Source organism: Equus asinus, chromosome 22 (assembly GCF_041296235.1).
Source record: "Equus asinus isolate D_3611 breed Donkey chromosome 22, EquAss-T2T_v2, whole genome shotgun sequence".
Lineage (NCBI taxonomy): Eukaryota > Metazoa > Chordata > Mammalia > Perissodactyla > Equidae > Equus > Equus asinus.
In genome coordinates this window covers 53483788-53511670 of record NC_091811.1, presented here as the reverse complement: position 1 = coordinate 53511670, position 27883 = coordinate 53483788, and the positions used below count along the sequence as shown (strand labels likewise).

General features: G+C 57.7%; 2 protein-coding genes across 11 annotated transcripts; both read right to left on the bottom strand.

The window, feature by feature from the left end:
- Positions 1-67: 67 nt before the first annotated feature.
- Positions 68-12267, bottom strand: SMIM41 (small integral membrane protein 41). Of its 4 annotated transcripts, XM_070494867.1 has the most exons (3): positions 11772-12267; positions 2636-2972; positions 68-1065 (listed from the first exon to the last, which is right to left on the bottom strand). In XM_070494867.1, the coding sequence occupies exon 1, from the start codon at positions 12124-12126 to the stop codon at positions 11851-11853; it is 276 nt and encodes a 91-aa protein (XP_070350968.1). In that variant the 5' UTR covers positions 12127-12267; the 3' UTR covers positions 68-1065; positions 2636-2972; positions 11772-11850. The 4 variants fall into 4 exon arrangements, with proteins under 4 accessions (XP_070350968.1, XP_070350967.1, XP_070350969.1 ...); XM_070494866.1 differs by having other exon boundaries at positions 68-2972; XM_070494868.1 differs by lacking the exons at positions 68-1065; positions 2636-2972 and adding an exon at positions 8142-9068.
- A 1643-nt stretch (positions 12268-13910) lies between these two features.
- On the bottom strand, positions 13911-20143 carry ATG101 (autophagy related 101). 7 transcript variants are annotated; one of them, XM_070494861.1, is made up of 5 exons: positions 20034-20136; positions 19428-19772; positions 18943-19058; positions 17074-17396; positions 13911-14756 (listed from the first exon to the last, which is right to left on the bottom strand). In XM_070494861.1, exons 3-5 carry the CDS (start codon positions 18968-18970, stop codon positions 14352-14354), a joined length of 756 nt encoding a protein of 251 aa, XP_070350962.1. In that variant the 5' UTR covers positions 18971-19058; positions 19428-19772; positions 20034-20136; the 3' UTR covers positions 13911-14351. The 7 variants fall into 7 exon arrangements, with proteins under 7 accessions (XP_070350962.1, XP_070350963.1, XP_014702936.1 ...); XM_070494862.1 differs by having other exon boundaries at positions 19462-19772; XM_014847450.3 differs by lacking the exon at positions 18943-19058 and having other exon boundaries at positions 19635-19772; positions 20034-20143.
- Between the last annotated feature and the right edge of the window lie 7740 nt (positions 20144-27883).

The window sequence follows — 27883 nt, the reverse complement described above, 5'->3', positions numbered from 1 at the left end:
GCTTTCTGCCAAATGGTTTTGGAATATTCATCATTTCTCTCAAATGACAAAGGACAAAATATTGTTTCTACTTTTAATTCATTTCACCTACAATTCCTGTAACATTTGGTATCTGATAAAGACATTTTAAACAAAAAGATACATTCAAAATTGGGAACTATCAGTGAGCGAACTGTTCCACTCGCCAGCCACCTGTGCGTTTGAAGGGGCTGGTTCTGCTCTCCGGCTCCATAACCTCTGGAACGCCCTCCCAGGGCAGAGCCTGCTGTGCAGATCTTCAACCCACCACACAGGCCGGTCCCTCTCCTCCCAGCTTGCCTACTGGGAAAAACCGAGCCGATCCTTTTTTGCAAACCCATGAAAAGTGGTGTCTAAAGAACGGACGGTGTCGGTGTTGAAAGCATTTGGGAGTTCCTTGATTTCCTCACAAAACTTCATTGTTGCTAAATCCGAAGATGAGCATGACAATATCTGCAAGTCTTTCAACCTCGCTGTTGTCTCTCCACGGCGTCCTTCATGCCAGCAGCGCATCACAGGATGCGCTCCAACGTGCCTCACTTAGCTTCTAGCACACTTCTGGGAGTGAACACGCATTTTCCCGAGAGAACTAAGGGGCTATGATGCATTTATAGTTTCTCTCTCCTCCCCACCCTGTGATCAAAGAAGAAATTTAAGGGAGGATGCTATTCATTCAAAAATATATTTCCTAAAATAGACATATATATATATACTTCCTAACGGCCCTCAATGTGCAATTAAAGAAAACAGCAAAAATCCCTATCCTAATGGGGCTGACGTGAGAGCAGATGGCTCAGCAGAGAAGTTTCCAGCTAATAGGGTGGATCTTATCATGAAAACCAGTCCGAGAAGGAGGCAAATCTCCCTTTAGCCAGGTGGTTGTTGTGCAAGGACGGGGTCCAAAGTCTGACGGCAAGAGGAGGGTTTACACAGACCATCACCTGCGAATGAAGAGCAGCTCTTGGGGCGAGGGAGTCCAGGCTGCCGGGGAGGAGAGAGACCCTGGCAGAGAAACGGAGCGGGGGTTGAAGCCACCAGCATGTCCCCCTGTGGAAACAGCAGAGGCCCAGCCTGAGGTTGCCTCCATGACAGCCCCCTGAAGCCTGGGGTGGCAGCTTAGCAAGAGGCGAGGTGGCTGTGCGAGGAACACAAGGGACAGTGAAGTGAAAACATTAGGGACCCTCCGGCGGCACCACGAGCGAGGCAGTAAAGTCGAGTTGCCCGCACGGCTCTGGAACCCTAACTCGATCCTTCGCTAAAATACCTCCCGGGCCTCCAGCAAAGTCCAGTGTGTTCTGGGCCAGGGGAGGGTGGCAGCCAGGGACAGGGACAGTGTTCAAGAAGAAGCTGTCCCACTTGCTGGCCATCTGCGGATTCTTGGATGAGAAGAGCACCCGCCAGCAGTCACCAGGCCCGAGAGCTCATGGGACAGCGGTCAGCCCTCCCTCCCAGGGTGTGACAGCACTGCTGGGCGGCTCTCCCCGCCCAGGGCCCAGGTGCCATCATGCCTGGCTCACTCGCAGGTTGGAGCAGAGCACAGTCTTCAGTGGCTCTCTGCAAAAACGCACGAGAGGCACATGGGCTGCCTCTCCACCAAGGGCCAGGAGCCTGGGGTGTCTGAGTTCTCAGTGCTTCCTGACTCCCAGCTCTCATCACGGTGTCCTCACTCCCTGGGCCTCCTCGCTGTTCGTTCCTCAAGTACAGAGGCCAGCTCCTTCCTCAGGGTCTCAGCACTTGCTGTTCCACTGCCCGGAGCGCTATCCCCTACGTATCTCTATTGATCTTTCTCATTCAGGTCTTTGCTCAATGTCACCTTCTCGGTGACACCTTCCCTGATGACCCCACATAAAATCTCAACCTTTCCCCACACTCTCCATGCACCCTCCCTGTTAGATAAAAATGAAGTTACACTGGAATAGGATGGGCCCCTAACCCAATAGGACCGGCGTCTTTCTAAGAAGAAAGAAAGTGGAGACAGAGGCACACAGGAAAACACCACAGGATGACAGAGATTGGAGTCCTATAAGCCAAGAAACACCCCAGAGTGCCAGCAGACCCCAAGAAGCAGGAAGAGGCAAGGAAGGGCCCCCAACACACTGTAGAGGGAGCGAGGCTCTGCCCACGCCTTGGTCTCGGACTTCGGGCCTCAAGAACTGTGAGAGAATACATTTCGGGTGTTTTCAGCCACCCAGCTTGTGTGACTTTGTTAGGACAGCCCAGGAAATCCAATCCACCATCCGATATCATCTATTTTTAAATAACATATGTGGTTTATCATCGGTCTCACCTCACAAGAACGCCAGCAGCACAGGGCAATGATCTCCATCTGTTTTCTTCACATCTGTGCTCTCAGTGCCTACTGCAGTGCATGGCACATGATAAGTGTTTATAATATTGGTGGAATGAATGAATTAATGAATGAATGAAACCTGTCACGCCTCCACACCCAGTGAAGACTAGCACCCGGCTGCTGATCTGCCTCTCCCTCCCCACTCCAGAGCACCTTCCATGAAGGATGGTAACCCCGCCAGCACCCTCCCCTTCCATGCAGTTCCAGTCCCCTGCCGCTCCACCCTGCCTGAGCCACCTGCACCCTACCCCTGAAATTTGATGTCACCTGGAACTGTCCCATCTGGGCTGACGTTGGGGCTGGACCCAGGATCTGGCTATGTTGGGTGCAGACATCTCCCAGAGAAGCTGTTGGCATCCAAGAAGTGAGAACAATGAGGACTGGCCCAGTGGCACAGCAGTTAAGTTTGCACGTTCCGCTTTGATGGCCCAGGGTTCACCAGTTTGGATGCCAGGTGTGGACATGGCACCACTTGTCAAACCATGTTGTGGCAGGCGTCCCACATAGAAACTAGAGGAAGATGGGCATGGATGTTAGCTCAGGGCCAGTCTTCCCCAGCAAAAAAGGACAGTTGGCAGCAGATGTTAGCCCCAGGCTAATCTTCCTGAAAAAAAAAAAAGAAGTGAGAACAATGGTAGTCAAGAAGAACCCAAGGCCTGTGCCCAGGGAGCAGCATCCTCCCGCAGCGCTGAGGGTGGAAGATGAGCTGGGTGGAGAACAGGAGAGGGACGGGAAGCAGAGCTGGAGGGAGCCAGGGGCAAACAGCTCCAGACAGAGGCCACGAAGCCCAGGCTCCCCTTGTTGGGTGAGCAAATGAGTGTGGTAGAGGGCGGCCAGCTTCGAGGAGCAGGGCCCGGCCTGAGATTCCTCTCCATCCTCCTCTCCCAGGGCCCTCTGTAGAACTCGACCCTCCATTCACTCAACACATATTTACCGAGCACCCTACTATGTGCTGGGCATATGATAGTCCCTGGGGGAGCAGGGGAGACACACACAGTCACGGGCCTGCCCTCACGGAGCTCCCAGGGGACTAGTCATGTAACTAAAACATGAAGGGGGCCTCGCAGGAGCAATCCCAGGCTGCTGTGGGAAGGCCTGACAGGGGCCCCAGTTAGTCTGGAGGAGGTCAGGAAAGGCTTCCCCGAGGAAGGGACCCCCCCAGACCTGAAGGAGAAGGGGCCAGCCAGGCAATGGGAGAAGGGGCAGGAACAGCTTTCCAAAGGCCCAGAGGACACGATGGAGAATGGCGAGAGACGATGCATGAGAGGGAGCAGAGACCCTAGAGGCAACAGCTTGGGGACCGTGTTTTGGACTCTATGCTTTGAGCAATGAGAAACCATGCTAGGGAAGGGGGAGACATTAAACAGGAAAGTGGCTCAACAGCATATTTTTTTTTAAAGACCACTCTGGTGACTGGAGAATGGGCAGGCTGAGAAGCACTGATGGACATGGGGGACCACGTGAGAGGTGACGGAGCCAGGTGAGAGGTGATGGAGCCAGGCGAGAGGTGAGGATGGTGGCCAGGGGGATGGAGCAAAGCTTCCTATATTTGGTGCTGGACTGGCTGTGGAGAGGAAGGAGAGGGAGGAATTGAGGACAGCTGCTAGGGAGGAGGTGGTACCACACACCGAGAGCCAGCACATGCCAGGAGTGAAGATGATGCGCTTGGAACAAGGCTGCCCTTGCCGAGAGCCTCCGTGCTCTGGCCCGGCCTTCCTCCCCGACACACCACTCCCTCCCGCTCCCTAGGGTCCTGCGGCCTAGCCTGCTTTCAGCCTGCAAGCCGTGCCAATCACATTCTGGGGCAGGGCCTTTTCACCTCTTGTCTCTCTGGCAGGAACACCGTGCCCCAGCCCTTGGGTTGGCTGGATCCTCCTCCTAGGTCAAGTCTCGACTCATGCCACCTCCTCGGGGAAGCTTTCCCTGACCACCTCCACCTAAAGGAGCCCCACAGGTCCCCATCCCCTTGCTCTGCTGTATTTTCTTCTTAGCACAATCACTATTTGCAGTTACCTTGTGTATTTGTTCACACATCCATCAAATGTCCCTTCCCACCAGAACGGAGGCTCTGGAGACAGGGACATCTCTGCCCCGTTTACCACGTGCACCCTGCACCTGGAGCAGTGGGTGCTCAGTAAATCAGCATAGATCGGACCAACAGGTTACTGCAGCGCCCAGGAGCCAGGTTAGGCTGGGGCTGCAGATTCCAGAGCCTGGCACAGGGATGGCCATTTCAGCTCCAGGAGGGGGGCACCCAGAGCCAGAGGGCATGTGAGCACTCGGGAAAGAAAGAGGAGATGCTGGCTCAGGACCCTCAGAGAGACGTGAGACAGGGACGAGCTGGGAGCCGGATCCAGCCAGGCAGGGGCTCTGGAGTCCAGGCTCCTGAGTCCACATCATCTCCGGAGTTTCCTGAAGTGGGTATTATCCTCATCCCATTTCACTAAGGAGGGAGAGGATTTCGGTCACCCAGCGAGGGGCAGCCCCAGCATGTGGACTCAGCATTGTCCTGGAACTCAGGGTCTCAGCCTCTCCTCTCCTCCTCACCAGCTTCTGTCGCAGAGGGGCAAGCTGTGAGGAGGGGGGCCGGCAGCGGCAGGAGGGGCCAGGAGACCTGAAAAGCAGGTGGGAGCAACCAGCCAGGGGCTGGAGATTCTGACCGCTCCCGCAGAGGGAAGCCAGGTTGGAGAGGGGCGAGGGGCGAGCAGAGCTGAGGACAGGGACAGGACGGGTCGTGGAGAAGATTGGCCGCAAAATGAAGTGAGACGGGGGTGGGGGGGGGGGAGGGTGGTAACTGGAGGAGCCCCGCAGGCAGAGGAGGGCTATTTTAAGGTGGAAGAAACCCGAGTGTGGTTTTGAAGTTGGAGCCAGCAGAGAAGGAGCGATTTAAGAGGCGTTAAGAAACCCAAGAGGAGGAGGACACTCAGCGCCCCAGGAGTGCGAGGGGTGCCGAGGGGAGAGCGCATCCTTAGGGCGGGGACGCAGGGAAAGCCCCTGGCTCCAGAGGAAGTGCTGGTCCAGGTCTGGGGACAGAAGTGCCGGCGCCTCTGTTCTGTGGGAAGTCAGAGGCGAGCGCATCGGAGCAGAATGCAGGGGAGGGTCGGGGTTTGAGCGCAGGGATGGTTTGCATCACTCAGCATTAGGAGAGAGAGCTGGCGGGAGCGGGCGTGGGTGTGGCGAGGGTCCAGCAGGGCTGGGGGCCAGTCTTGGTGCCACCGGTCTGCCCAGGGCTGGGATGTTCCTCCAGAGCACGCAGCAGCCCGGGTGCAGGTTCCAAGAACAGAGAGTTGCAGCCATCAAGGGCTGAGGTGCCACCAGGAGGGCTCGGAGGAGGAGGGCAATCGGGCAGTGGGCAGGAGCGAGGCTGAAGTAACACACCCCGGACTCTAACTGGGGGAGGGGAGTGGGGACCGGAAGGGGCTCAGGGACAAGGAGGGAGCAGAGACGGATGAGCTCAAGGGACCATCATGAAAATGTTTGAGAACAGAGGGTGTGGCCAGAGAGCACAGCAGTATCTGAAGCAGGGGGTTTAGAGACTGGTAGTTCTGAGCCCTGTCAAGGTAGACAGGCAGACAGACAGACAGACGACTCGGAGGGTAGGGGGGTGGCTGAAGTCTAAGTCTGCTGAGCTTAGAAGGGAAGCCAGTAGCTGGGGAGTGGGATGTGTGCGTTCCTTTGTGCCTGCTTGTTTGGGTATTTATTGTTTCATTTTGTAGCCTAGCTGTGACGTGTGTGTGGGTGAAGCACTCACACAGGACAAGGGAGCGTGCGACAAAAAATAAACCCATCCCTATACACACACACACACACACACACACACACACACACACACACACAGCCCAGAGGGAAGCCTGTCCCCACCAGCCTCTGTTTGGGGTTCCTTTCTTCCTCTCCCCCTGAGGCAGAGCTCCCCCGCCCCCAAGCCTCTGGCTGCAGGCCTCTTCCCAGGCCCCAGAACTGCTGGGGGTGTGGAACCTCCTGGACACCCCTCAGTCCTGAAACCCTTTCTTCACTCCCCGGCTTCCCCCCCCTCCCCACCCCCGCCCTGCCTGTAAGCGGTGGCCTCCTGCAGGGTTGCATGCAGCAGGTCACCCCACCCCAACCTGAGCCATTCCCACAGCTCCATCTTCTGCCTCTAGCAACATCATGGCCCAGACCTCTCTGCTGAGCCCCAGGCCCATATGCTAATCGTCCACCTGACAGCGCCCCATGGATGTCCCTGCTGTGCTTCAAACTCAACACACAAGAACTGGGCTCATCACCTGCCCCCTGCCTGTGGCCCCCTATCTGCAGCAGCCATGACCCCGGCATCTGTTCACCCCAGGGCTGAAACAGGACTAGATTTGGTGAGGAAACATGCCCCTCCCTTGGGCCCTGTGGTTTGGGGTGTCTTGACACCCCCCCACTCTGAGTAGAGCATGTGACTGAGGCCTAGAACATTCCACACTGACAGCATAGTGATTCAGGGTTAGCAGAGTCCAACAGGCCCAGTCACAGCTGCTCCCAGGGTTTGGCCTGAGTGACCTGGGAGATGCCCCCCTTTCCTGAAAGATTTGAACCTGAGAGGCCCTGATGCCAACACTGAGCCTCCCCTGGCGTCTGAAAGTGAAAATATGCACACTTACCGTGTATTCGCCCTGTGCCAGGTGCTCCATACCTGTGAACCTCACGTCATCCTAACAAAAACTGCACTAGCTAGGCCCTGCTTTTCCCCCTTTAAAGAGAAGGGAATGGAGCCACAGAGAGTTAAGCACTTAGCGTGAGTCACACAGCTAGTGAATGTGGTGCCAGCACTCAAATCCAGTGGTGCGATTCCAAGTCCTTGCTCGACCACTAGGCCACCCTGCAGAGGCTGACACAGGTGAGCAGACCAGGCCATGGAAGGGAGGGACGCAAGGCCTGCTCTCATCGACTGAGACCCGAGTCACTGAGCCCAGAGACAGCCCTAGGCTTTCCAGGCACATGTTTGGGTTACACGTTTGTTTGGGTTTCCAGTAAATTCAGACCAAAAAAGTCCTAACTGGTAACACATCACCTGGGTGGGCGGCAGGCATCCCCACTCCCTCAGTGACCCCGCCCTGGCCCCTGGCCTCCCCCCGCCCAGACTAGTCACCAAAGCCCGAATCCCGGATATCCCTGGGACCTGTCCCCTTCCTCTCCATCCTTGTCAGGGCCCCTAGCATTTTTGCCAGTTATTGACCACAGCCTCCTTGCTGTCTATCTACCTCCGTCCTGCTCCCACCCCAAGATGTACCCCCCCAGGTCCCTAAGGTCCAGATCCCACCAAGCCACTTCCCCGGCTTGAAACCCTGCAGGCACCTGGCTGCCCCCAGGGTAAATTCTACTCCTCCTCAGATGTCCCCCCTCTGGTCTCCTCTCCCTTCACACCCCTGCTTCCAGAGCAGCCTGGCCCCACCCCCTCTGCACCTCTGCCCAGAATGTCCTTCTCCCACTCGGACGCCGCCTCCTCTACTAGCCCGTCCCCCTCTGCACTTGGCTCCATCGATGCTGGGCTCCTCCAACTGTCGACTTCAACTCAGTGTTCTGAGCAGCTCTTCCCTAGACTGTGAGCTCCCGGGGGCAGGGACTCTGTCTCAGTCACCTCCTCATGCCCAGCTCCCAGAGCACGCCTGGCACACAGCAGTCACCCAGTAAACACTCACAGAAAAGATGAACAAAGGAGGAGTTCCCAGGAACAGGGTGGGAGGCTCTACTCCTCTCCTCTGGGGACGGTCAGAGTCAGGGAAAATAATAACAAGGTCACGTGGTAATTACAGCGTAGGAAGCCTTTTATCTACAGTCAAGCACATTACCTATTTGATCCTTACAATGACATCATTGCCTCCACTTTATGGACGAAGAGATTGAGGTTCAGGAAGGTTTACAATCTAGAATTAAGTGCACACGATGACAAAATTCACTCCATTTCAAACCCCCCCCCTCGGGGCTCAGGCTGGACTCCTGTCTGACCCCAATATTCCTGCTGGATGAAGCGGTGCTGTTGCTCACGTGGGCCACAGGGGGGCAGCCGAGTGCCGGCGTGAGAGTCACCGTCGGCCTCACCTCCTGCCACCCTTAGGAAGATTTGGATCCGGGAGTGGAGGGGAATAGCCGCCACTGAGGAGAGACCAGGGGAGAGGGGCATGGCTGGGCTGCTACTTCAGTATCTGCCAGACACAGTTCAAACTGGAGTGGGGGTGGAGAGTCAGGAGCTGGAAACATAGACTGTATACCTAAGCTTGCATGACCAGCCACAGGAAGTGATGGGGCATTGCTGGGGCACCCAAGACCTCCAAATGGGTGACATGACCCACAGCCCTCAGCAGGGACATGTCACTGGCCTGTCAGACCACAACCACCCTGCACCAGAGACAAGACATGTTCATGTCCCCCGAGGCCCGGTGGGCCGGGGGCAAGGCCAGCGTCTGCTGCACCGAGCATCCAGGGTGTGTGGCCACTTCAGTGCCCAGGACACACAGCAGTCCCCCAGGGGCTTTCATTCCTGAAGCACGGACCTCCCGGACCCACACCCATGAGTACTTCAGGAGGCTGAGTGGAGCAGGTGAGAGGCAGCAGCCGAGTGCAAGGGTCCCAGGTGGGAGGTCATGCCACAGTCCGGGTTTCTCCCAGTCTGTCATTCGCACCGCGTGGATCAAAGGCAGCAGGAGTTCCCATGGCAGCAGGCTGGAGGGAGAGCTGTCTGGGGGACAGACCACGCAAGGCTCAGGAATCTGTAAGAGATCGCCACCCCCATCTTTGCTGGAAAGGGAGCTGTGCCATGTGGAAGCCAAGGAATAAACTGGATAAATCCCCAACAGCCTTTTCCAGCTGAGGGTGAAACTCAGGGGCTGGAGGAAATTTAGGCAAGATCTCCACCCACTGTCGTCCCAGCCTTTCCCCCACGGATGCTGCAGGCTGACAGAGCTTGCTGAGGAGCCAGATGCCCAGCCTCATCCCCCGGCTCTCAGCCCTGCACCCATTCCCCCATCTCTCACTCCAGCTGGAGCCTGAGAGATGGGCTAACAGCAGCACCCATCTTTTTCTAAATTTTCTAAATTCTTCTTCTTCCCACGCAGTCTGACAGCCTTGACCAGGGTCAGAGTTCCATAGCAAGCATCTCCGCATCTTCCCCAGGAACATCGAGGTCCCCAGCGCACGCCACACTCGGCTCTCCAAACACAGAGCCAAAGGGACAGCAAAGGCAGGAAGTTGGATAAAGAAAGCCTTTGCCTCGCCCCAGCCCTGCCTTGGTGTGAGAAGAAACCATGATACTGGAGCCACAGCTCCTGCCACCACCAAACCTCTCTGTGCCCCTGCCACCACCCGGATTTGATCTCAAAGGCCAATCTAAAGTCATTGCCCTTGCCTCTGATCCCTCTTCTCTGACCGCGGGGCTTTTTCTCCATAGATGTACATTCCAGCTGACCCCCCCCAGCCCACCCCCACCCTCAGGCTCAGGCCAGGAAAGCTGAGCCCGGCTGGCTGGGGGCTGCTGCCGACCTCTGGAAGACTGTCCCCAGCAGCAAGAAGGGATCTAAAAAGGCCAGTGGAGAATCAGGGACAGGAGGGAGGCAGGACACAGGGGTTTGGGTTCCAGTCTCAGAAACCATGCGCCAAATGTGTGCGTGAAGATTCATTCCTTTGGGGACGGAAAGGCCATATTTTGCATCAGCATCTCAAAGAAGGGGAAAGGGAGCCAGACGGAGCAAGAAGGGCAACCCAAGGGAGGCCTTCTCACTCAGGGATGCCACCCCCAACCCCTGAGCTCGGGATCAGGAACCCCGGGGTGACTTCCAGCTCTATGTGTCACTTGAGAAGGTCACTTCCTTCTCTCAGAGCTTCCCCATTTGTAAAATGAAGGGTTCCTGGTGGACATGGGGACTCCTCGGCCCCAGCTGGGGAAGGAGAGGAGAGCACAGGGAGAGCAGATGGAAAAGCAGCAGAATGTAGGCGGCCACGGGGTAGATGACCCCAGATACCATAGAGAGAGGGAGTTCCCACCCCTCCCGCAGGACGCGGCAAAGGAGGTGAGGAATGTCCCCAGGCCCAGCCCATGGCCCTTGTGCCAAGAGCAGTCACACACAGACACACACAGACACTCACACACACGTACCCTCACCGCCCTGGACAGCCCTCTCTCCAAGGGGGGGGGTGCGGCGTCCCGGAGGTGAGAAGTCCACGGCTCAGCGGGGCCAGGATGGCACGGCTGCCGGGATTAGCACCAAATCCTGGGCTGCTCCACACGAGGATCACCCGTCGTCAGCTTCACAGCTGCTCAGCTTCAGCCGCCTGCCCGTCGGCCCCCCACCCCTCACCGGCCCCTCCTCACCTGTGCCGACTCCCTTCTCAGCCGGGAGCTGGGCCCCTGCCTCTGCCCCTGGCAAGCAGGGAGGGGCTGCTGCATAGGAGGGACAAGGAGGGTCAGAGCCACCCCCAGCAACCAGCCCCACTCACAGAAACCTCCCAGGAGCCTCTAGGTATGACGCTGGACAGAGGAGAAGGACAGTCAAGGCTTCCCCCCACAACCCCGGCTCTGCCCGGGGTGGCCTTGGCCTGGAATTACCTTGTCTTAGGCCACCCAGGCCCTTCCTCCAGATGGTTCCTGTCCTGGGAGATGCAGAGGCAGGAGGGCCAGATGGAGCCCCCACAGCCAGGAATCCTCAGCCCCAGCTTCCTGGAGCAACGAGCTCCTGAGGCCCCCCAGCTGTTGGGAACCTTGCCATCTACACCCCACCCCCCAAACACACACACACACACACACACACACACACACACACACACACACACGCCGACAAAGCTCCTTGCTCTGGGCCACAGCCCTCTTCACAGCCTGAGCAGGGGCTAAAGGAGTGGGTCCCAGCACAGCAACCCATCGCCCAGGGTCATCCAGACCCCTGGCTCCGGCCTAAAACACTACCGCACTCCCATCCCCGCCTCAAGGGGGGCCGCAGGGCAGAATCTTAAACCCCCTCCAGGGGCGAGGCTTCACGAAGGAAAGGAGGGGGGGGAAGCAGAAGCCGAAGGTCTGGTGTGTCCGTCTCTGTGGCCGTGTGTGTCCTCAGCCTCTGGGTGGAACGGGCCACGGGGTGGGGTCGTGGAACCAGGGGGGCTGGAACTGCGGGTCGCGGCGCGGGGGGTGGGGAAGAGAGCCCCAGAGCACCCCTCCTCTTTGACCCGCCTGCCTCCCCTCTCCCAGTGACACCGTGACCGGCTCTTCTCGAAAAAGGACACGCTGGAGGCGCCGCTGCGGGAAAACCGAAGGCCGAGGAGGGAAAGGCAGACTCCGCACACCTGCGGGAGCCGCCGCCCCCGGCCGCCCCGAGCCGGGCCAGAATCGCCGCGCTGAGCCCCTGGGTCGGGCGGCTCCGGCCCTGTGCCCGCCCCCGCCGCGGCCGCCTCTCACCTGCGCGGGCGCGGCCTGGGGAGGCCGGGGCGGGGGCCTCGCTCCGCAGCAGCCGTCGGGGCTCCCGGCGGCCGGGCGCCTACGAGTCGTCGTCGCCCCCGCTGGCGCCGCCGGGCTCAGCCTCGCGGGACGCGCGCCGCTCGCGGGTGGGCAGCGCGGCTAGGCCCTGCGCGCGGAGCAGGAGGCCGCCGCCCAGGAACAGGACCCCGCAGAGCACGAGCAGCGACAGCACGCCCAGCACCGCCGCCTGCAAGGCGCGCGGCCCCTCGGGGGGCTCCGGTGGCGCCCCCGACTGGTTGCAGCAGGAGCTCAGCCAGGCGGCTTGGGCCCCGGCGTCCGCCTGCGAGCCGTTCATGCTCCGGCGCCGGCTGCCCAGATGTGCGCGGCACCGCCAGATGTGCCGGAGCCCGGGACAGCAGCGGGCGGGCGGCGGATCGAGGAGGGACCCGAGGGGCGGGTCCCAGGCGCCCTAGGCCCCCACCCCTCGCGCAGAGCGCTCAGGCTCTTCCAAGACAAAGGGCTCCTCCAGGGTGGACTACGGGGCGGGGCCGGGGTATCCCTTCTCCTCCCAAAGGCGCACACACCCGTGCATGCAAATCTGGCCCGTGCACCCAGCCAGCCAAACCCAGCACTCTGCCCCTTTCCTGGCAAAGGAAGTCAAGAGGTAGCACCTCCCTCAGAGCCCTGAAAAGATCTGCCAGGCCCCACCCCGAGTGCTGGCAGAGGTGCTGCCCCGGACTGAGCAAGACCCAGGACAAGCGAGGGCGATCCCCATTCCTGGGCTTTCTGCCTGCGCCAAAGTTCAACACTGCGAGGTGGCCCAGGCGGCCACTGGAGCAGGAGGCAAATGGGGAGGCTCCTGACCTGAGCGATGCCCTCCTTCCTCATCCATCATTCCCTTCAGAAGCCTCCACTGACTGCACAGCAGGGAGATGGACGCGCGGGGGATTTCACCACCGACCCCCACACCCTTGCTCAGGCCCCAGAGGTCAAGGAGAGTTACAGAGCAGTGGGAAAGCACAGATTTGAGTGCCCAGGACTCCTGAGAAAATCACTGCCCTACCTCTGGGAATCACAATGCCAAAAGGGCTGGAGATGTTGCTGAGCTGTCCACCAAGGGGAGCTCACTAACAGCCGGATGTCCCATAGCGAAGCCAGGTCGGGAGAGTGGAGCAGATCTGGCTGCAGAAAAGCAGAAAGTCTGGGGAAGCTGGGACGGAGGGAAGACTTCCCAGCACAGGTCTCCTGACAACTCCTGTAGCAACCTTGAGCTCTCTTTAAACACAAAGTCACTGCCAGCAAACACCTGTATCAGCCTCCCTCTCAGAAGGGATCAGCTGATGGCCAGCTAGCAGGAAAGGAAGGTCCCTCCGCAGGCCAGGTGGGGATCACATACCATCAAGGACTTGCTGGGAATGGGCCTTTCCCGTCCCCAAACCCCTGAGAACTCCGGAGTTCTCCAATTCCCCAACACCCCCAAGACCAAGGGCAGGACATCATAAAACCTGTCACGAAATGCCACTTGGCCTACAATGGGAAAAATGTGCAAACACTTCCTGGCCGTCCTGGCTACCTACCTGCTCCAGGACCACGGGCAAGACCCCATTCCACCACCCTACCCTCATTTCTCCCTCTGCACCCCTCCCTACACACAGTGCACTGAGTCTGGTTAGAACTGGCCCAGATGTAGCCAAAAGGCATTACAAAATATGGAATAAATCAATGAAAAGCACACAACAGAGTTCACTGATTGCGAGCATGCTTGTGTAGGAATGAGTGTGAGTTACCGAAGCAATGTCCTCAGAACCAGCAAGCTAGCCCAGCCTGGAAGAAGTGTCACCGGACACCAGTCTCAAACTGGCCAATCTCCCGAGAGAGAAACCCCAAATCGAATGAGCTTTCTGATACACCTGGCGGCCTTTGTGTGCCCTATGAAGACAGAGAAGATATTCTTTGGGGCTGTCATGAAGCAAGACCAGATAACATAAAGGCCAGGGATGTCACAGCTTCCTTAGGAAGGGAGGAGAAACAGCACAGTCATATCCAAAAGCAACAGATCCTGATTCATGGGACTGACCACGGCCACACGTGGGTGGGTGACACTTGCTTATGTGAAAGTCCAACAAAGTACAACATCAGTCAGTTTTCATCTGTCTTTAATCCCATCTACGCATTCCCTTCATCTTGGAAGAATGCCCTCAACACACACCTGTGTCCTCACAGGTCTGCCAGAAAGTGTGGACATTTCAGGGTACAACACAAGCCAAGGGAGAGACGGCTTGACCCAAACTCACATTCTCAGCTTTATTCACCACCCTAGCAGATGGCTCTTCTGTACAGTGGAGAAGGAAGCAGGACCCCACAGGGCTGTGGGGAGACAGTGGAGGCCAGACTTGACCATCAGCAAAGGTTAAGAGAATGACCAGATACTGGTGACCACAAAACAAGGAAGCCAGGGGTGGCCATTCCAATCTCATCAAGGACCTGGAGCAGGTTCCAGAGCCCCAAGGGCCTAACAGTACGATCCCTAGAAGCCAAGGTCTGCGAGCCATCAAGGAGCACCCAAGGCCCCCGAGAGGCCTAGAGGGCAAGGGTGTCTTTGATGAGCCTGCGCATGGTGGTGGTCACCGAGGTGCCCAGGGCGTCGGTGATCTGGAAGGAGATCTTGTAGAGGTAGGGCTGCACGTCCCGCAAGCCAGTGTCGAACACGTTGTCCACCTCGGACTGCGTGGGCATCTTGGGCAGGTACTCGTGCCGGTTCATCACCTCCACGATGCTGATGATCTTCTCGCAGAGCTTCTCTCCCACCTTCTCCCGGCAGATCTGCCGCTCCTGCTCTGTGGCCAGGGCGACCACGTGCACCTTGACCGTCCACACTTCCCAGGGGATGCACTCATCTGAGAAGGGCCAGCGGGACTTCTTCTTCTGATAGAATTCCAAGGACATCTGCCCCAGCCCGTCGCCACCGGAGCTGCGCAGCGCATCCTGGGGAAGGAGGGGCAGCGGGTGAGCAGGCCAAGACCTCTGCGGAGGTCCCCCCTGTGAGGGCCAGCTTCCTGCGCCCCAGGGAGCCAGGCTGTATTAGTCCTTCAGAGAGGGGAAGGAAATGAGACCCAGAGAGGGTAAAGGACTTGTGTGGAGTGACACAGCAAACTGCCAGCCTAAAATTGAGTGGTTCAGGCAAACCAACAAAACGTCTCCTTGCCCAACTCCTCCAGCTTTGGTCAGAATTGATGTTTTCTAACGCTTATCCTGGGCCAAGCACTTTACACACACAATCTCACTCGCTCCTCTCAACAACTCTATGAGGCAGGCATATTACCTCCATTTTATTGAGGGAAAATGAGGCTCAGAGGCACTGGCCTGTGACTTGTGGCACAGTAACTTGCCAAAAGTCACAGACTAGTGACTGGCTGCGTCAGGGTTTGAATCCAGACTGGCCGGTTTCAAAACCCTTGATCTTCACCTTTACATGAAGGGCCCTGCTTCTGCTTCCACAACCCCACTCTTTGGCCCCCATCCTTCCAAACATTCTCCAAAATCAGCTTCTCTCCAGCCTCTCCTCCCCAGGTAAACCCTATCTACCTTCTCCACTGCCAGGAAGCACAAGCCTTCTACTTCATTCACTTGATGACAACCTAAACTCACAGTCCCTAAAGAAAAGCAGGAGAGGGCACTCTAAAGCCCAGCGGTCCTTGATTAGAAGGAAGGAAGCCAAGGAACAGAAAGGGCAAGGGAAAGGAAGGACAGACCAGCCCGGGCTGCTTCCTCTCCTCCTCTGAGAAGCAAAGGGGACCATCTGGTCCAATAATTTTGCCTTTCCCCCTCATGGCGGGGGAGGGGGCCCACCCTCCTCCTCCTCCTCCTGCTCCTCAGGCAGCCGGGACCCTGAACACCTATCCATCTGAGCTGGGACTAACCCAGAGGGTGAGAATGCTGCCCTCAAGTCCTGAACTGCCCATCAGGGAATAAGTCTCTCCTTGACCGACAAACCAAGGTCGGGTGACTTTGACTGACAGTAACAATGGCTAACACTTTGACAATGATTCATTTAATCCTCACAGTGCATACACCCTAGAGGTGGGTACGATCAGCATCCCAACTTTACATACAGGGAAACTGACGCCCAGAGGAGCAGAGCCACTTGCCCAAAGTCACACACTTGCTGGGTGGCAGAGCCTGGCTCCAGGGCCCATCCTCTCAACACTGCTCCTCCGGCCTCTCACAGGCATCTGGAGCACAGAGCCTAAGACCGGCGGCCTCCCATGAAGGGGACGGGAAAACTCTTACAAATTCCTGGGCTCGGGGGGGGGGCCTGGGGGGGGGTCCACCCCCTGCAATGATCACACAGGGCCCGGCAGTGCAGGGGCTCTCCGAACATTTGTGGAATGAAAATCAGACAGACTACCCTACTCCTCTGACTCCAGAGAAGGTACCTTAAAGAAAAATTCCCTTTGTGACTTTAAAATGTAAAAAACACCCACTGGATGGGGCTGGCCCCGTGGCCGAGTGGTTAAGTTCGCGCACTCCGCAGCAGGCGGCCCAGCGTTTCGTTGGTTTGAATCCTGGGCGCGGACATGGCACTGCTCATCGGACCACGCTGAGGCAGCGTCCCACATGCCACAACTAGAAGAACCCACAACGAAGAATACACAACTATGTACCGGGGGGCTTTGGGGAGAAAAAGGAAAAAATAAAATCTTTAAAAAAAAAAAAAAAAACACCCACTGGTTGAAACAGTGAAACACAGCAACACTGAATGAAGACAAAATTAAAAACAACACCCCCATGCCCACCGAGGTGACCAACATCGGCAGGCTGGTGTGTCCCTCCCACCTGTCCCCACGCCCACACAGGCACATACAAACACAGGTCACGCTGCCCAAAGGGCCGCTCCACTTGGATGGCGATGGCCTGAGCCCAGCTATCCTCCCTTGGGCGTTCCACATGGGAAAGGCCCAGACTGACAAGGCAAAGTGGAAGCGGAAGCCGAGAAAAAATGTCAGCAGAAAGAGCTGTGGAGTCAGAGAGAAGGTGAAGGCCACAGAGGCAATGATCACCCTAGGGACCTGACCACCAATGCTACGAGGGCTTCCTGTTCTCATTCGCTGGGTAGCTTTTCAAGCCCCCCACCTCACCCCTGCCACACACACAAGCCCCCCAGAGGAGCTCAGAACACACCTGTTCCTTAGAACCTGAAAGAGCCCAACAGGCACACCCAGGAAGGGTTAGCTGGTCACAGCAGGCACAGTGGAAGGGCAGTCGTGGCCCGCGCGGTCCGCCCACCGAGCCACACTCCTACCTTGAATTCCCCGACAACCTTGCGCAGGGCGCGGTCCAGCTCCTCGGAGGAGACGCGCACGTAGGTGAAGTCGATGAAGTCACAGTCGACATCCTGGGTGCCCACGGTGCCGATGGAGTAGGTGCCCTCCTTCTTGTAGTGGAACTTGCCCGTGCTGCGGTGCAGCAGCACCGTGTGCAACACAGCCAGCATGGCCTCCTCCACCTGCCGCCCTTCCACTGACACCTCCAGCACCTCCGAGCGGCAGTTCATCCTGCAGCCGGCAGCCCCCGAAGGTGGGGGATCGGAGTAAAGACGGGGAGCTTCACCCGACAGGGGTTGCCCTGTAAGAGGGATGAGGTCTGAAGGCTGCCAGCTTCTGCACGACCTGCATGTCACCTGCTCACTTCTGTCCAGGCCCAGCCCAGCCACTGCCTCTACGGCCCTCCTCTACATGGCACAGCACAGACCATCAGAGAAGCTCACACTCCCGGGATCTGAGATGGGGGAGCTTCCAAGTTACCACTCCAAACAACCGGCCAGGGTTCACGATGGTCTGCAGTGCAGTTCACGCCAATGCTGACCGGCAACACCTGCCTGGCTCGGGCCGTCCAAAGGCAAGCCCAGCACCTGCCCTTGAGAAGCTGCCGCGATGGAGGGGAGACGGGGACTAAACGCCACCACAGTGGCAAGACTACAAAGCGGGAGCGAGAAGAAAAGGAAGACTGGAGTCTGGTTTCCTGGGACCTTGAATGACCAGGTCAAGGCAATGGCCTCTGTCCTGAGGGCAGTGAAGACTCAATGCATCATTGTACCAAGACCAAATCTGTGATCAGGAAGTGAACTCTGGCTGACGAGCGACGAACAGCTCCTCACTATTCTGGAGTCACGAACTGCTCTGAGAAGCCACGGAAAGCTAAGAAGACTGGGCTTTCTAACCTGACTCACACACACACACACACACACACACACACACACACACGACACCTCCCCTATTTCCAGGGCCAGCCACAGACTAGGGGAAAAACTTGCCAATTTAAGGCAGAAAGGCTGGGCAAGGACTCCAGATAGAGGCGACTACAGTAATGGCAGTTACAGAGGCAGCACATGGGATGTGGGGAGTGAAGCGCAGTGTGGGGGTTTTCTTGTTCAAAAGTCCTGGGTTGGAATCCCAGCTCTCCCATATTTTGCTCTGTGACCCTAAGCAAATCACTCAACCTGAGTCTGTTTTCTTATCTGTAAATTTCGACTGTGGTGAGGATTAAACAAAATGACACATGAAAAACAGTAGAATAGTGGTCAAGAGCAGTGCCTCTAAAGCCAGACAGCCTGGGCTGGAACCCCAGCTCTGCCACTTACTCGCTGTGTGATCCTGGGCAAGCTGCTTAACTCCTATGTGCTCAATTTCCCCAATTAATAAAAAGGGGACATTAATAGCGAACTTGAAAAGATTGTCTCGGGGACCGGATGAGTTAGCATCCATAAAGCACCTAAAGCCATACCTGGCAAGTGGTAAACAGCAAGCTTAGCTGCTGTAACTCATTATCATATTGATATTGCTAAGATGACGCAAGGCCACATGCCGGCACTGGTGGCAGGGGTGGGAAGGAAAGAACAGACCTGAGAACCAGAGCTCGGGAGGTAACTGAACACGAGCCCAGAGCGAGAGCGACTGTCCAGTTTCTCAGCTGAAAGTGTTCAGCTCACACATGTCCCCTGACGGGGCACTCACTACCTCTCACAGCAGACCGTTCCGGCTCGAGTCAGCTTTGTCCAGTTGCTCCTTCTGCTGAAGGAAGCTGGCTCGTAGTGCTTCAAACCACTAGTCTCTGTTTTGCTATCAGGAGCCTCTGTCGACTGCTCAGACATCCAGCCAGCCTGGCCCCTCACCTGCCGGGTCTACCTGTCCTAGAGTCATCTTTTCACGGGGCTGTCTTGTCTTTCCCACTAGGCAGACTTCTTTGAGGGCAGGGACTGTATGCTATTCATCACTGGAAACTCAGTACCTGGAACGTAGTACAAAGTAACTGCTCACTTCATCCTGACCCAGGAATTCCAGGGCCTTCCAAGCCTTGCTGGGTTGGTTTCTCCTATACTCTCAGTTCCACCATGGACTGGGCTCTCTGGGTCATTTCTGCCCTCTAGACTAACTCCATCCAGCAGTTTCCCATCTAGAGACTCCCAGCTCTGGTCCAGCTCCCCTTTCTTCCACAACTGCCCCCTCTTGTGTCCCCCACACACCTTCAAACAGGACACACCTCGCCTCGTTTTGGCCCCAAGCCCAGGCTCTCCACTCATTCTCAGTGCTATTCCAGGCTCCACTCCTCCGGGAAGTCAGTACCACCCAACCCCAGCCTCCTTCCCACAGCAGCCACCTTCGGTCTGGGATGAGCTTGTCGGTCCCCTCACCCCCACTCCTGCCTCCGCCCCCGGTGAGCTGGGCAGTTCTCCAGAAGAGGGCCTGGGAAGTCTCGTCCCTCTGGTCTCCCCAAGGCGCCGGTCTGCAGAGCACAGGGACAGGGGCCGAGCGATGCCTTCTCAGAGCCAGGCCAGCGCCCTGGACACCCCCATCCCCATCTTACGCGTATAGGCTGGAGCTCGGATCCCTCAGGCTCGGACCATGCCCTTCGTCCTCCTCACGCCCCGGTACGCCCTCCGCAGGTACGCCCTCCGCAGGTACGCCCCAACCTCCGCGCAGGCGACTGAGCGCAAGAGATGGACTAAAAGCAAACACAGAGCGGTAGCTATTCGGCCCGGCATCAAGAGACTCCGGCGGGACGCAGGAAGGACTTCCCGCCCGGCTCCCGTTTCTCCCGCCGCCACGACCCGCGCACCGCCACGGTCCAGGGACGGTCTCGGGGGCGGCGCCCCGCGCGGAGCCAGCCTGGGCTCCGAGTTCGAGGCGCGCCCTCCCTCCCGCCGGCCCGGGAGCGCCCGCGCCGCACAGGAGACGGGGGCAGACACGGAGAACGTTCCCCTACCTCCCGAGCCTGCGTCCGCACGCCCAGCAAGTACCCTCCCCGCCGGCGCCAGACCACCGCGGCGCGAGGCAGCACCGGCACCGGAAGCCCGCGCCCCGCCCCTGAGAGCCGGCGGGTTCCACCTGCTCACCGGCCTCCGGCGGGGGCGCGGCCAAGCTCGGCCGAGCCCTGACACCACGGCAGCAGCCCGGGCCGCTTGACATTCACACACGTGGACAAGTAGGGTCACATGATGCTCTAGGATTTTCAAGCTACCTTTTTATTGATATCTCTCGGATTTTAAGATCTGACGGAGAGAAGTATTCCCCCCCCCCATTTGGACGAGTCCATTCCCTCTCACCACCGAGCATGTTGTTGTATTTCGGCTGGAACAACTCACTTCCGCCATAGAGACGAGAGGGAAGGAGAGGCCTGATGGGCTCTGTGCTGCCTCCCCAGGCTGAGAGGAGTCATCGGCAGCGAGCCGGCCCCTGGGACAGAATCGTGGACTCCAACTCTGGGCTCAGAGGCCTGGAAGGGGCACCAATCCACCAAGAAGAAGGGCATGCTATTTGGAGATGGATCCAGGCCAGTGTGCTGCATGACGCTGAGTGGATGGCAAAACTTTAGTTTGTCCAATATGCGTAATAGACAGGATTCCTGCAAAGATGATGGAGGAGGGGGCTTGACCTTACTCTGTATCTTCACACAGGAGCATTGCTTGGCGCTCTACCGTGACGGATCTGGTGACAGTTCTTGTAAGACTTGTAATTCTGCCACTGCCTATGTGTCCTTCTTGATGTAATTCATCCTTTCTGATTTCTTCATCTGTGAACAGGGAGCTGTTGTGAGGATCAAAAGAGGTAATTCATATGGAAAACCCTTGTGGACTAAGTGGTATACAAGTCTGAGTGCATTTTAGTGCTGTGTAACTTCCTGGGCGCACGTTTGGTTCTCCACGTAGATTGTAAGTCCAGGGCAAACAGGGGTTCATCAGTTGCTCCGTTAATACCCATAGAGCCTGGCATGCCCCCAACCCCAACAGGAGGCACTCTTGAGGTGTTTACTTGGGGATGAAGATCTCATTTTCCTGCCATACACTTTCTCTCCCAAAATAATAGTAGTTAACATTTATCGAGTGACATAGAAAGGACATTGTTCTAAGTGCTTTATATATATCAATTAATTTCAGCCTGATACCAATCACTCCTACAAGGAAGATAAAGGAATTGATGCTGGGAGAGGTTAAGTGACTTGCCCAAGGTCACTCAGTAAGTGCTGGAGCCTGGGGTTCAAATGCAGGATTCCTTACCACGGCAGAAGTTCTCTTTCTGGACCCTCCAGCCTGACCGTCCCAATGCGCTGCCATTGTCCAGTACTCCCCTCCCAGCACCTGCTCTCTTGCCTTGATTAGCAGCATTTGCTGCCTTGCTACTATGGCCACTTTCAAGCTACAGGACATCACTGAATGCAGAGTCCAGAATGAATGAAGGATGACACTTTGATCATCAGAGGGACAATCGGCTCTCGGGTACCATCTGGCTCCAGCACATCACTGTCACCTACCCACCCTTTAGCTTTCTCTCTCCCATCCAGCTCTTCCAAACCCCCCTATACAACCCCTTCTTCCAACTGGCCTCACCTCCAACTGTTCTCCATCTCTCCTTCCTCCCTGTAGTTCTGCCCTTCTGCAGCCTTGATCTCTGGTCTGTCGCTTTCCCAGATGTGGGCACCTCTCCCCAGGTAGCCACGGAGTACCCCCAAGGCCTGGGGAAGGAGAAAGCTGCCTGCCTTACACACCAGCAGCCTCTTCTGTAGCCTGGACTTAACTGGGACAGAATCTCAGAAGAAAACATCCAGAGGGGAGAGTCTGTGAGGAGCTGAAGGGCAGGGAGCAAGGGGGATCAGAACCAGCCCTGGGGAGGGGGAGGAACCAGAGCCCAACTCCCAGAGTCTGCCAGGGGGCGAGAGGAGTGACTGATGTCCCTATCCCGACACACTGGGTCTCAGCGCCCTCCACTGCTACTCTCCTGACATCGTCATCATTGCTACTACCAGTCACTGGGCCTTACTAGGCACCGTGCCAGCACTGCACATGCGCTATTGTGTTGATTTCTCCAGCTACCTTTGAAGGGAAATATAATTTCCCCCCAATTTACAGATGATGAAACTGAGGCTCAGTGATCTGTAGTGACTTGCTGTGATGGCTAATTTTGTGTCAACTTAACTGTGCCGCAGGATGCCCAGACATTTGGTCAAGCCCTGTCTTGGGTGTTCTGTGGGGGTGTCTCTGGATGAGATTAACATTGGAACCCTTAGACTGAGGAGAACAGATGGTCCTCCCCAGTGAGGGTGGGCCCCATTCAATCAGTTGAAGGCCCGAATAGAGCAAAAGATCTGACACTCCCACAAGTAACAGCAAGTGCTCCTGCCTGACTGCGTTCAAGTTGGGACATGGGTTTTCTCCCACCTTCAGACTCAAACTGAAGAATCTGTTTTTGGGTCTCAAGCCTGGCACATTTGGAACTACTTGGATGGAAACTACACCATTGGCTTTCCTGGGTCTCCAGCTTGCTGACTGCAGATTTTGAGACTCGTCAGCCTCCATAACCACGTGAGCCAATTCTTCCTAATAAGTCTCTTTCAATGTATACACATCCTGTTGGTTCTGTTTCTCCAGAGAACCTGATGACTACAAGGCCACACAGCTACTCTCTTCACTCCCCCAGCCTTTTTACCCACTCTCGTCCCTACTCCAAAGCTCGCCCTCTCCATGGAGGCTCTCCTGCCTGAGAGGGAGGCTGACCCCTCACCTCTCCCATCTCAGGCCCAGATGCTGGCCAGTCCTTGCCTCCTCTTACCTCTCTGAGTCCTCACAGAGTGGTGCTCATTGCACCTCAGACCCTGAGTTCCATGCCCATCCGGGTGGTCCTGTCAGGGAGAGAGGGTCTTGGCCAAAAGCGTGAGACTGTGTGGAATGAATTCTCTCAGCCTATGCCACTTCCCCTGATGATCAAGATGTAATCATTCATTCATTCATTCATTCAGGCCACATGTATGTAACTGTCCACGTACCCGGCCTGTGGCATACCAAGGTGGACAAGTCACAAGACTCGGAGGAGTCTTGGCTCCTCCAGAGCCTCATGGGGGAGACGGCCCGGGAGATACACCTGGGCCAGAAAACACGACAGATTGTGTGGGAAAGGGCAGCAGGTTTTGCAGAAGCCAGAGAGGGCCAGGATGGAGGCCACTGCTGTCATCCCAGAGAGAGGCCTGGGCCTGGAATAGAAAGTGACACACTCAGAGTGCAGAGGAGTCCCAGGCCCTGCTCCCAGCAGGTTGGGAGGTGACTGGGCACCACAAAACAAAGTGAGACGGCGGCAGAGACACAGGAGAGCGCGTGAGGAGCTGGGCGGGAAGCAGGTAGTGATTCCAGGAAAAGTGGGACTGGGGGGAGTTCTTCTGGGGAGGTTTCCTGGGGAAGCGGAAGGAAAAGAGCTCGGGGGAGAGGTCCTACAGAGGGCTGTGGGTGGAAACAGAGGGTTCTGAGGGAGGAGAGGCAAGGACAGAGAGCAGACTTCTCAGTGAGAGCCCAGGCCAAGGCCAGCCAGGCAGACAGGCTACCGGCTGAGGCCCTCCCAGCCACGCCTGCAGCGCAGGCCTGTGGAGGGACATCGAAGGCCAACCCAAGACTTGGGAGTAGGCAGCTGGCTTTGCAATGGTGAGTGTGGTCTCAGATGGCCCCACCCCATCCTAGTGTGTGCCCCAGGAGAGCTGAGCCCTGAGGCTGGCCCTGCAGGCCACCCCCAGCCTCTCCAGAGCTGACCCCGGTGGCGTCACAGGGAGTGACTCAAGCCAGAGCAACAACAATGAGTGGGACTGACGTCAGGCTGGGGGCTCCTGACGGTCTTCAGCCTGGCTGGGGAGCCAGCTCCCTGCCTGCTGACCCTCCAGCCTGGCCAGGCCGCAGGGGTGAGGAGGACCAGCTGTCGCCTTCTGACATCTGCCCCCTGGGATCCTGGGCAGGGGCTCCTTCGCCTCCCACCCTTTCTGGGTTGTCACTCCCAGCCCCCCTCCTCTGAGGCAGAGGAAATGGCTGGGCGGACGAGAGAGTGGCAGAGAGCGTGAGAAAGAGGCGCCTCCCAGCCCCAGCCTCATCAGGCAGCCTCTAGACCTGGGCCAGGCGGGAGGTGGCGCGCCTGTGCCTGTTCTCCTGGGGGATGTGGGAATCTGTCCTTGCGTGGTACGGAGGGTGCTGTCTCTTTCTCCAGGAAGGTCCATAGGTTTGTCTCTCTGACCAAGTTGGAGTGAGCGTGGGGCTTTATGTCTGTGTCTGACCCTCAGGGGTAAGGAGGTCGTCTCTCCTTCCTGCAAGGTCTGCGCATCTGCTCCTCTGGGACACGTGTGTGCATCTGTTGTTTGGGGCAGAGGATTCAGTGTGACTGTCCTTATCGAAGGAGAGGGCTGTTCACCCACCCTAGTTGGGGGGACTCCCCACCGACCCCTGGGGGCTGCTCTTGTGTCCTGGTTTCTTGTAGGTCTACCTTCAACATATTCCAGTTACCTGGGAGGGGACCCAGGACTCCTGCTTGGTCTCGCCCAAGGCTGGGCTCCCCGGATGGGGGCCCCTTGCTCTGATGTGCCCAGATCAGGGCAGTGATGGTCAGCACGCCACCGGCCTGGCTTGCAGCTGGGCACTGCTCCCTGCTAACGCAGCATGTACCAGCACAGGGCCCCCCCGCACTCCCCTCCCGTCCCAGCTGCCACCCCCAGCCCCCGCGGCCGTGCCAGGCTTGATTTATGGTCCTGAGTAGGAGCTGGACAGTGCCAGCTCCTGGTTCAGACCTTGAAGGAGACCTCAAGTGCCCCCCACCTCGCCTGGCAGGGTCAGGGCCCAGCAGGCAGCGAAGAGGAGCCAGGGTGGTGAGGAGGATGACTGGAGCATGAGCCTAGGCGTGGGGGGCAGGAGGCAGAAGCCAAGGCCAGAGCCTCCACGGCCCCATAGCCCTCGGGCCAGCTCTAAGTCCAGCTGGGGCCCCTGGAATGAGCTTCCTGTCCTCAGATGTCCCTGCTCTGTGGGGAAGGAGGTATCGGGGGTGGAGAGGGGTTTTCCTCGGCCTTGCACGAACTCCTTCCAGTCCTCACCACAGGGGGCTGGAATTTCAAAGTCCCACAATCCAGCCTAGGCCTTACCCAAGTGCCCGCAGAAGCCGGAGCCTGGAGCAGGGGTGGAGGCCGAGCTTTGGGGCTGGGTTCTGGCTGCTCCAGGGTAGACAGAGCAGCTGCCAGCAGAGCTGTGGGGCTACAGGGCCAGGCCCAGACAGGGCTGGACGGTGGACAGACAGAGGCTGACCCCTTCAGCCTCATCTTCTGAGGTGGCCCTGGGGTCTCTGCTGCAGGCAGGGTCTTGAGGGGGCTGGGGCTAGTCCAGAGTTAAGCTAAGACTCCCCAGGAATCCCCAGGGCCAGCTCTTACGTGAGGGGGACCCAGTTGTCCCTCAACCAGGACATGCCCAACACAGCTACCTCATGAAAGGACGTCACTAGCAATCCGCTGACTGTCGGGCCACCACACAGCAGCCTCCCACCTCTGACAGGCTCCCCTCTGCAGCCAGAGAGCCAGCTACCACACAGCCGGGGATGCTGGACGCTCAGAGACAACCGCGTGGCACCGTACAGCTCAAATACAGAGTGGTTGCCTGCGACCTTCAGAAGCTTCTTGGCCTCCTTGAGGCCAGCCCTCGCCATCTCCCTTCTTAAGGCCCAAGCCCAGGTGTGGGACAGCTTCCTCCATCCCTGGCCCCCGGGAAGAGCCATCAGGCACAGACCCCTGGGGTGTCGAGCCTCTACTCAGACCCTAGACCTCAGAGCCACCTCTCCTCAGTCACAGTGGCACCTCAGGGCTGGGGAGGGGGCCAGGGCCTCTGGGCACGGGGCCTAGCGTGGGTGGGGTGGGGGGAGACAGAGAGGCAGCCTTCCTGGGTCTCCATATGAGGACAAACAGCAGGCTTTGAGGCCTCGGAAAATCCCGCCCGGGATTCCAGGCTCTGCCGGCGTCACTGCCTTTTGACTATTGTCCCCGTCGGAAACGGGCCCTGCCCCCGGCCAGCAGGGACAGAGCGACCATTGTGAGGCCCCACCGGGCTCAATGCCCCCTTGTTCGCCCTCCTGGCCCCTAGCAGGACTCGGAGGCCAGTTCTTCCAGTTGCTCAGTGGAAAGAAGGGGCCTGGCCTGGGGCTGCAGCCCTTGGGTGGGGCAGGGCGGGGCAGGGCGGGGCTGGAGAAATTAGCCCCCCAACCCTGCACCCCAGTCGCCAGAGTCCTGGAAAGGAGGAAAGGAGCCACCATCCATGGAGCTGCTTCTATTTACAAGGCCTGGGCAGGGAGACCTAGTGGTTAAGTAGTTGGACACACCCAGCTCAGCAGCGGAGAAGCCAAGTGACCTTGGGAAAGTCATTTCCTTTCTCTGAAATGAATTCTCCTCTTGAGTAAAAACAACAGCTATTCTTTATTAGATGCTCGCTATGTGCCCGGCATTGTCTGGAACACTTTGTATGCATTCATTCACGTAATCATTATAGCAACTTTATGAAATAGGTACAATTATTTTCCCCATTTGTGGAGGAAGATGCCAAGGCACAGAAGGATTAAGTAACTTGCCCCAAATTCCACAATGAGAAAGAACTGGAACCAGGATTTAAACTCAGGCAGTCTGGTTCCAGAGTCCTTGCTCTTTCCTGCTCTGCTGTGCTGCCTGCCTGTGAGGTGGGACGACCACGCTTTCCTCACAGAGCGGTATCGAGGGCTAGAAATGACGAATACTGTACAAACAGGACCCAGTAGGTGGCGGAACACCATACACAGTAGCTATTGTCATCACTGTGGACTTAGAGATCTGTAGGGACCAAGAGTCTCCATTTCCCCACCCCACTCCTGACCCTCAGCCCCTCCTCAAACACTTACGTGGTCCTTTTGCCTTCCCCAAGGGGCTGCCCGGTGCTCCATATCTGTCTGTGCTAAAGGCAGGGACATGGGAATGACCCAAAGAAAGAGGGACTCAGTCTAGCCAGAGCTGATGGGAGATTTCCCAGCAAGCTCTGCTCCTGACCAGAATGGTGCCACCAGACTCACCTCCCCACTGAACAGATGGGGAAACTGAGGCTCGGGGAGGAGGAAGGGCTTCTTGGGGAGCAGCATGGAGTCGGAGGCAGGGCTAAGAACGGAAGAGCTCCTGAACCCCGCCACCCCACGCCTTGCCAAGTGCTGGGGCTGCGACACAGGCTCACTCTGGGGCTCTGGAGGGGGTGCCACGGACAGATGCTTGAAGTCCACACACTGCTGGGATGACAGTCACCATGGGTCAGCACAGGGCCCAGGACTCCCCAGCCCACCCACACGGGGACCCTTCAGAAGGCTGGGGCTGCACTGTCTTCCCAGAACCCTATGAGGGCATGTGGCCAGGGGCTCCTTGGGGAACCTGCAGGCTGTGGCTGGAGCCCTGGCGTAGGCCCTGATTCTGTCCCACTCTGAAGCAGACCCTATTTTGATCAATCCCCAGCCAGCAGGGGCTGCCCCCATCCAGCCAGTTGCCAGAAACTGTGCAGATGGAGAGTCAGGGGTCCTGGGCCAAGGGCTGTGAGGAACAAGTGTGAGGGGCACTGCTTTCAGGGCTCCTACTGGTTCCTCAAGGAGGAAACGATGAGGCTGGACGGGCACTGAGCAGAGTGAAGGGGACTGGACCCCGCATGGTGACCAGCTACCTTGGGCCTCAGGTTGGGGCTGATCTAGGTTCTTGTTTCTCAAAAGATTGGCCCCCAGACCACCTGCATCACAAGCAGCTGAGTGCATGGCAAAAGTAGACTCCTGGGCCCC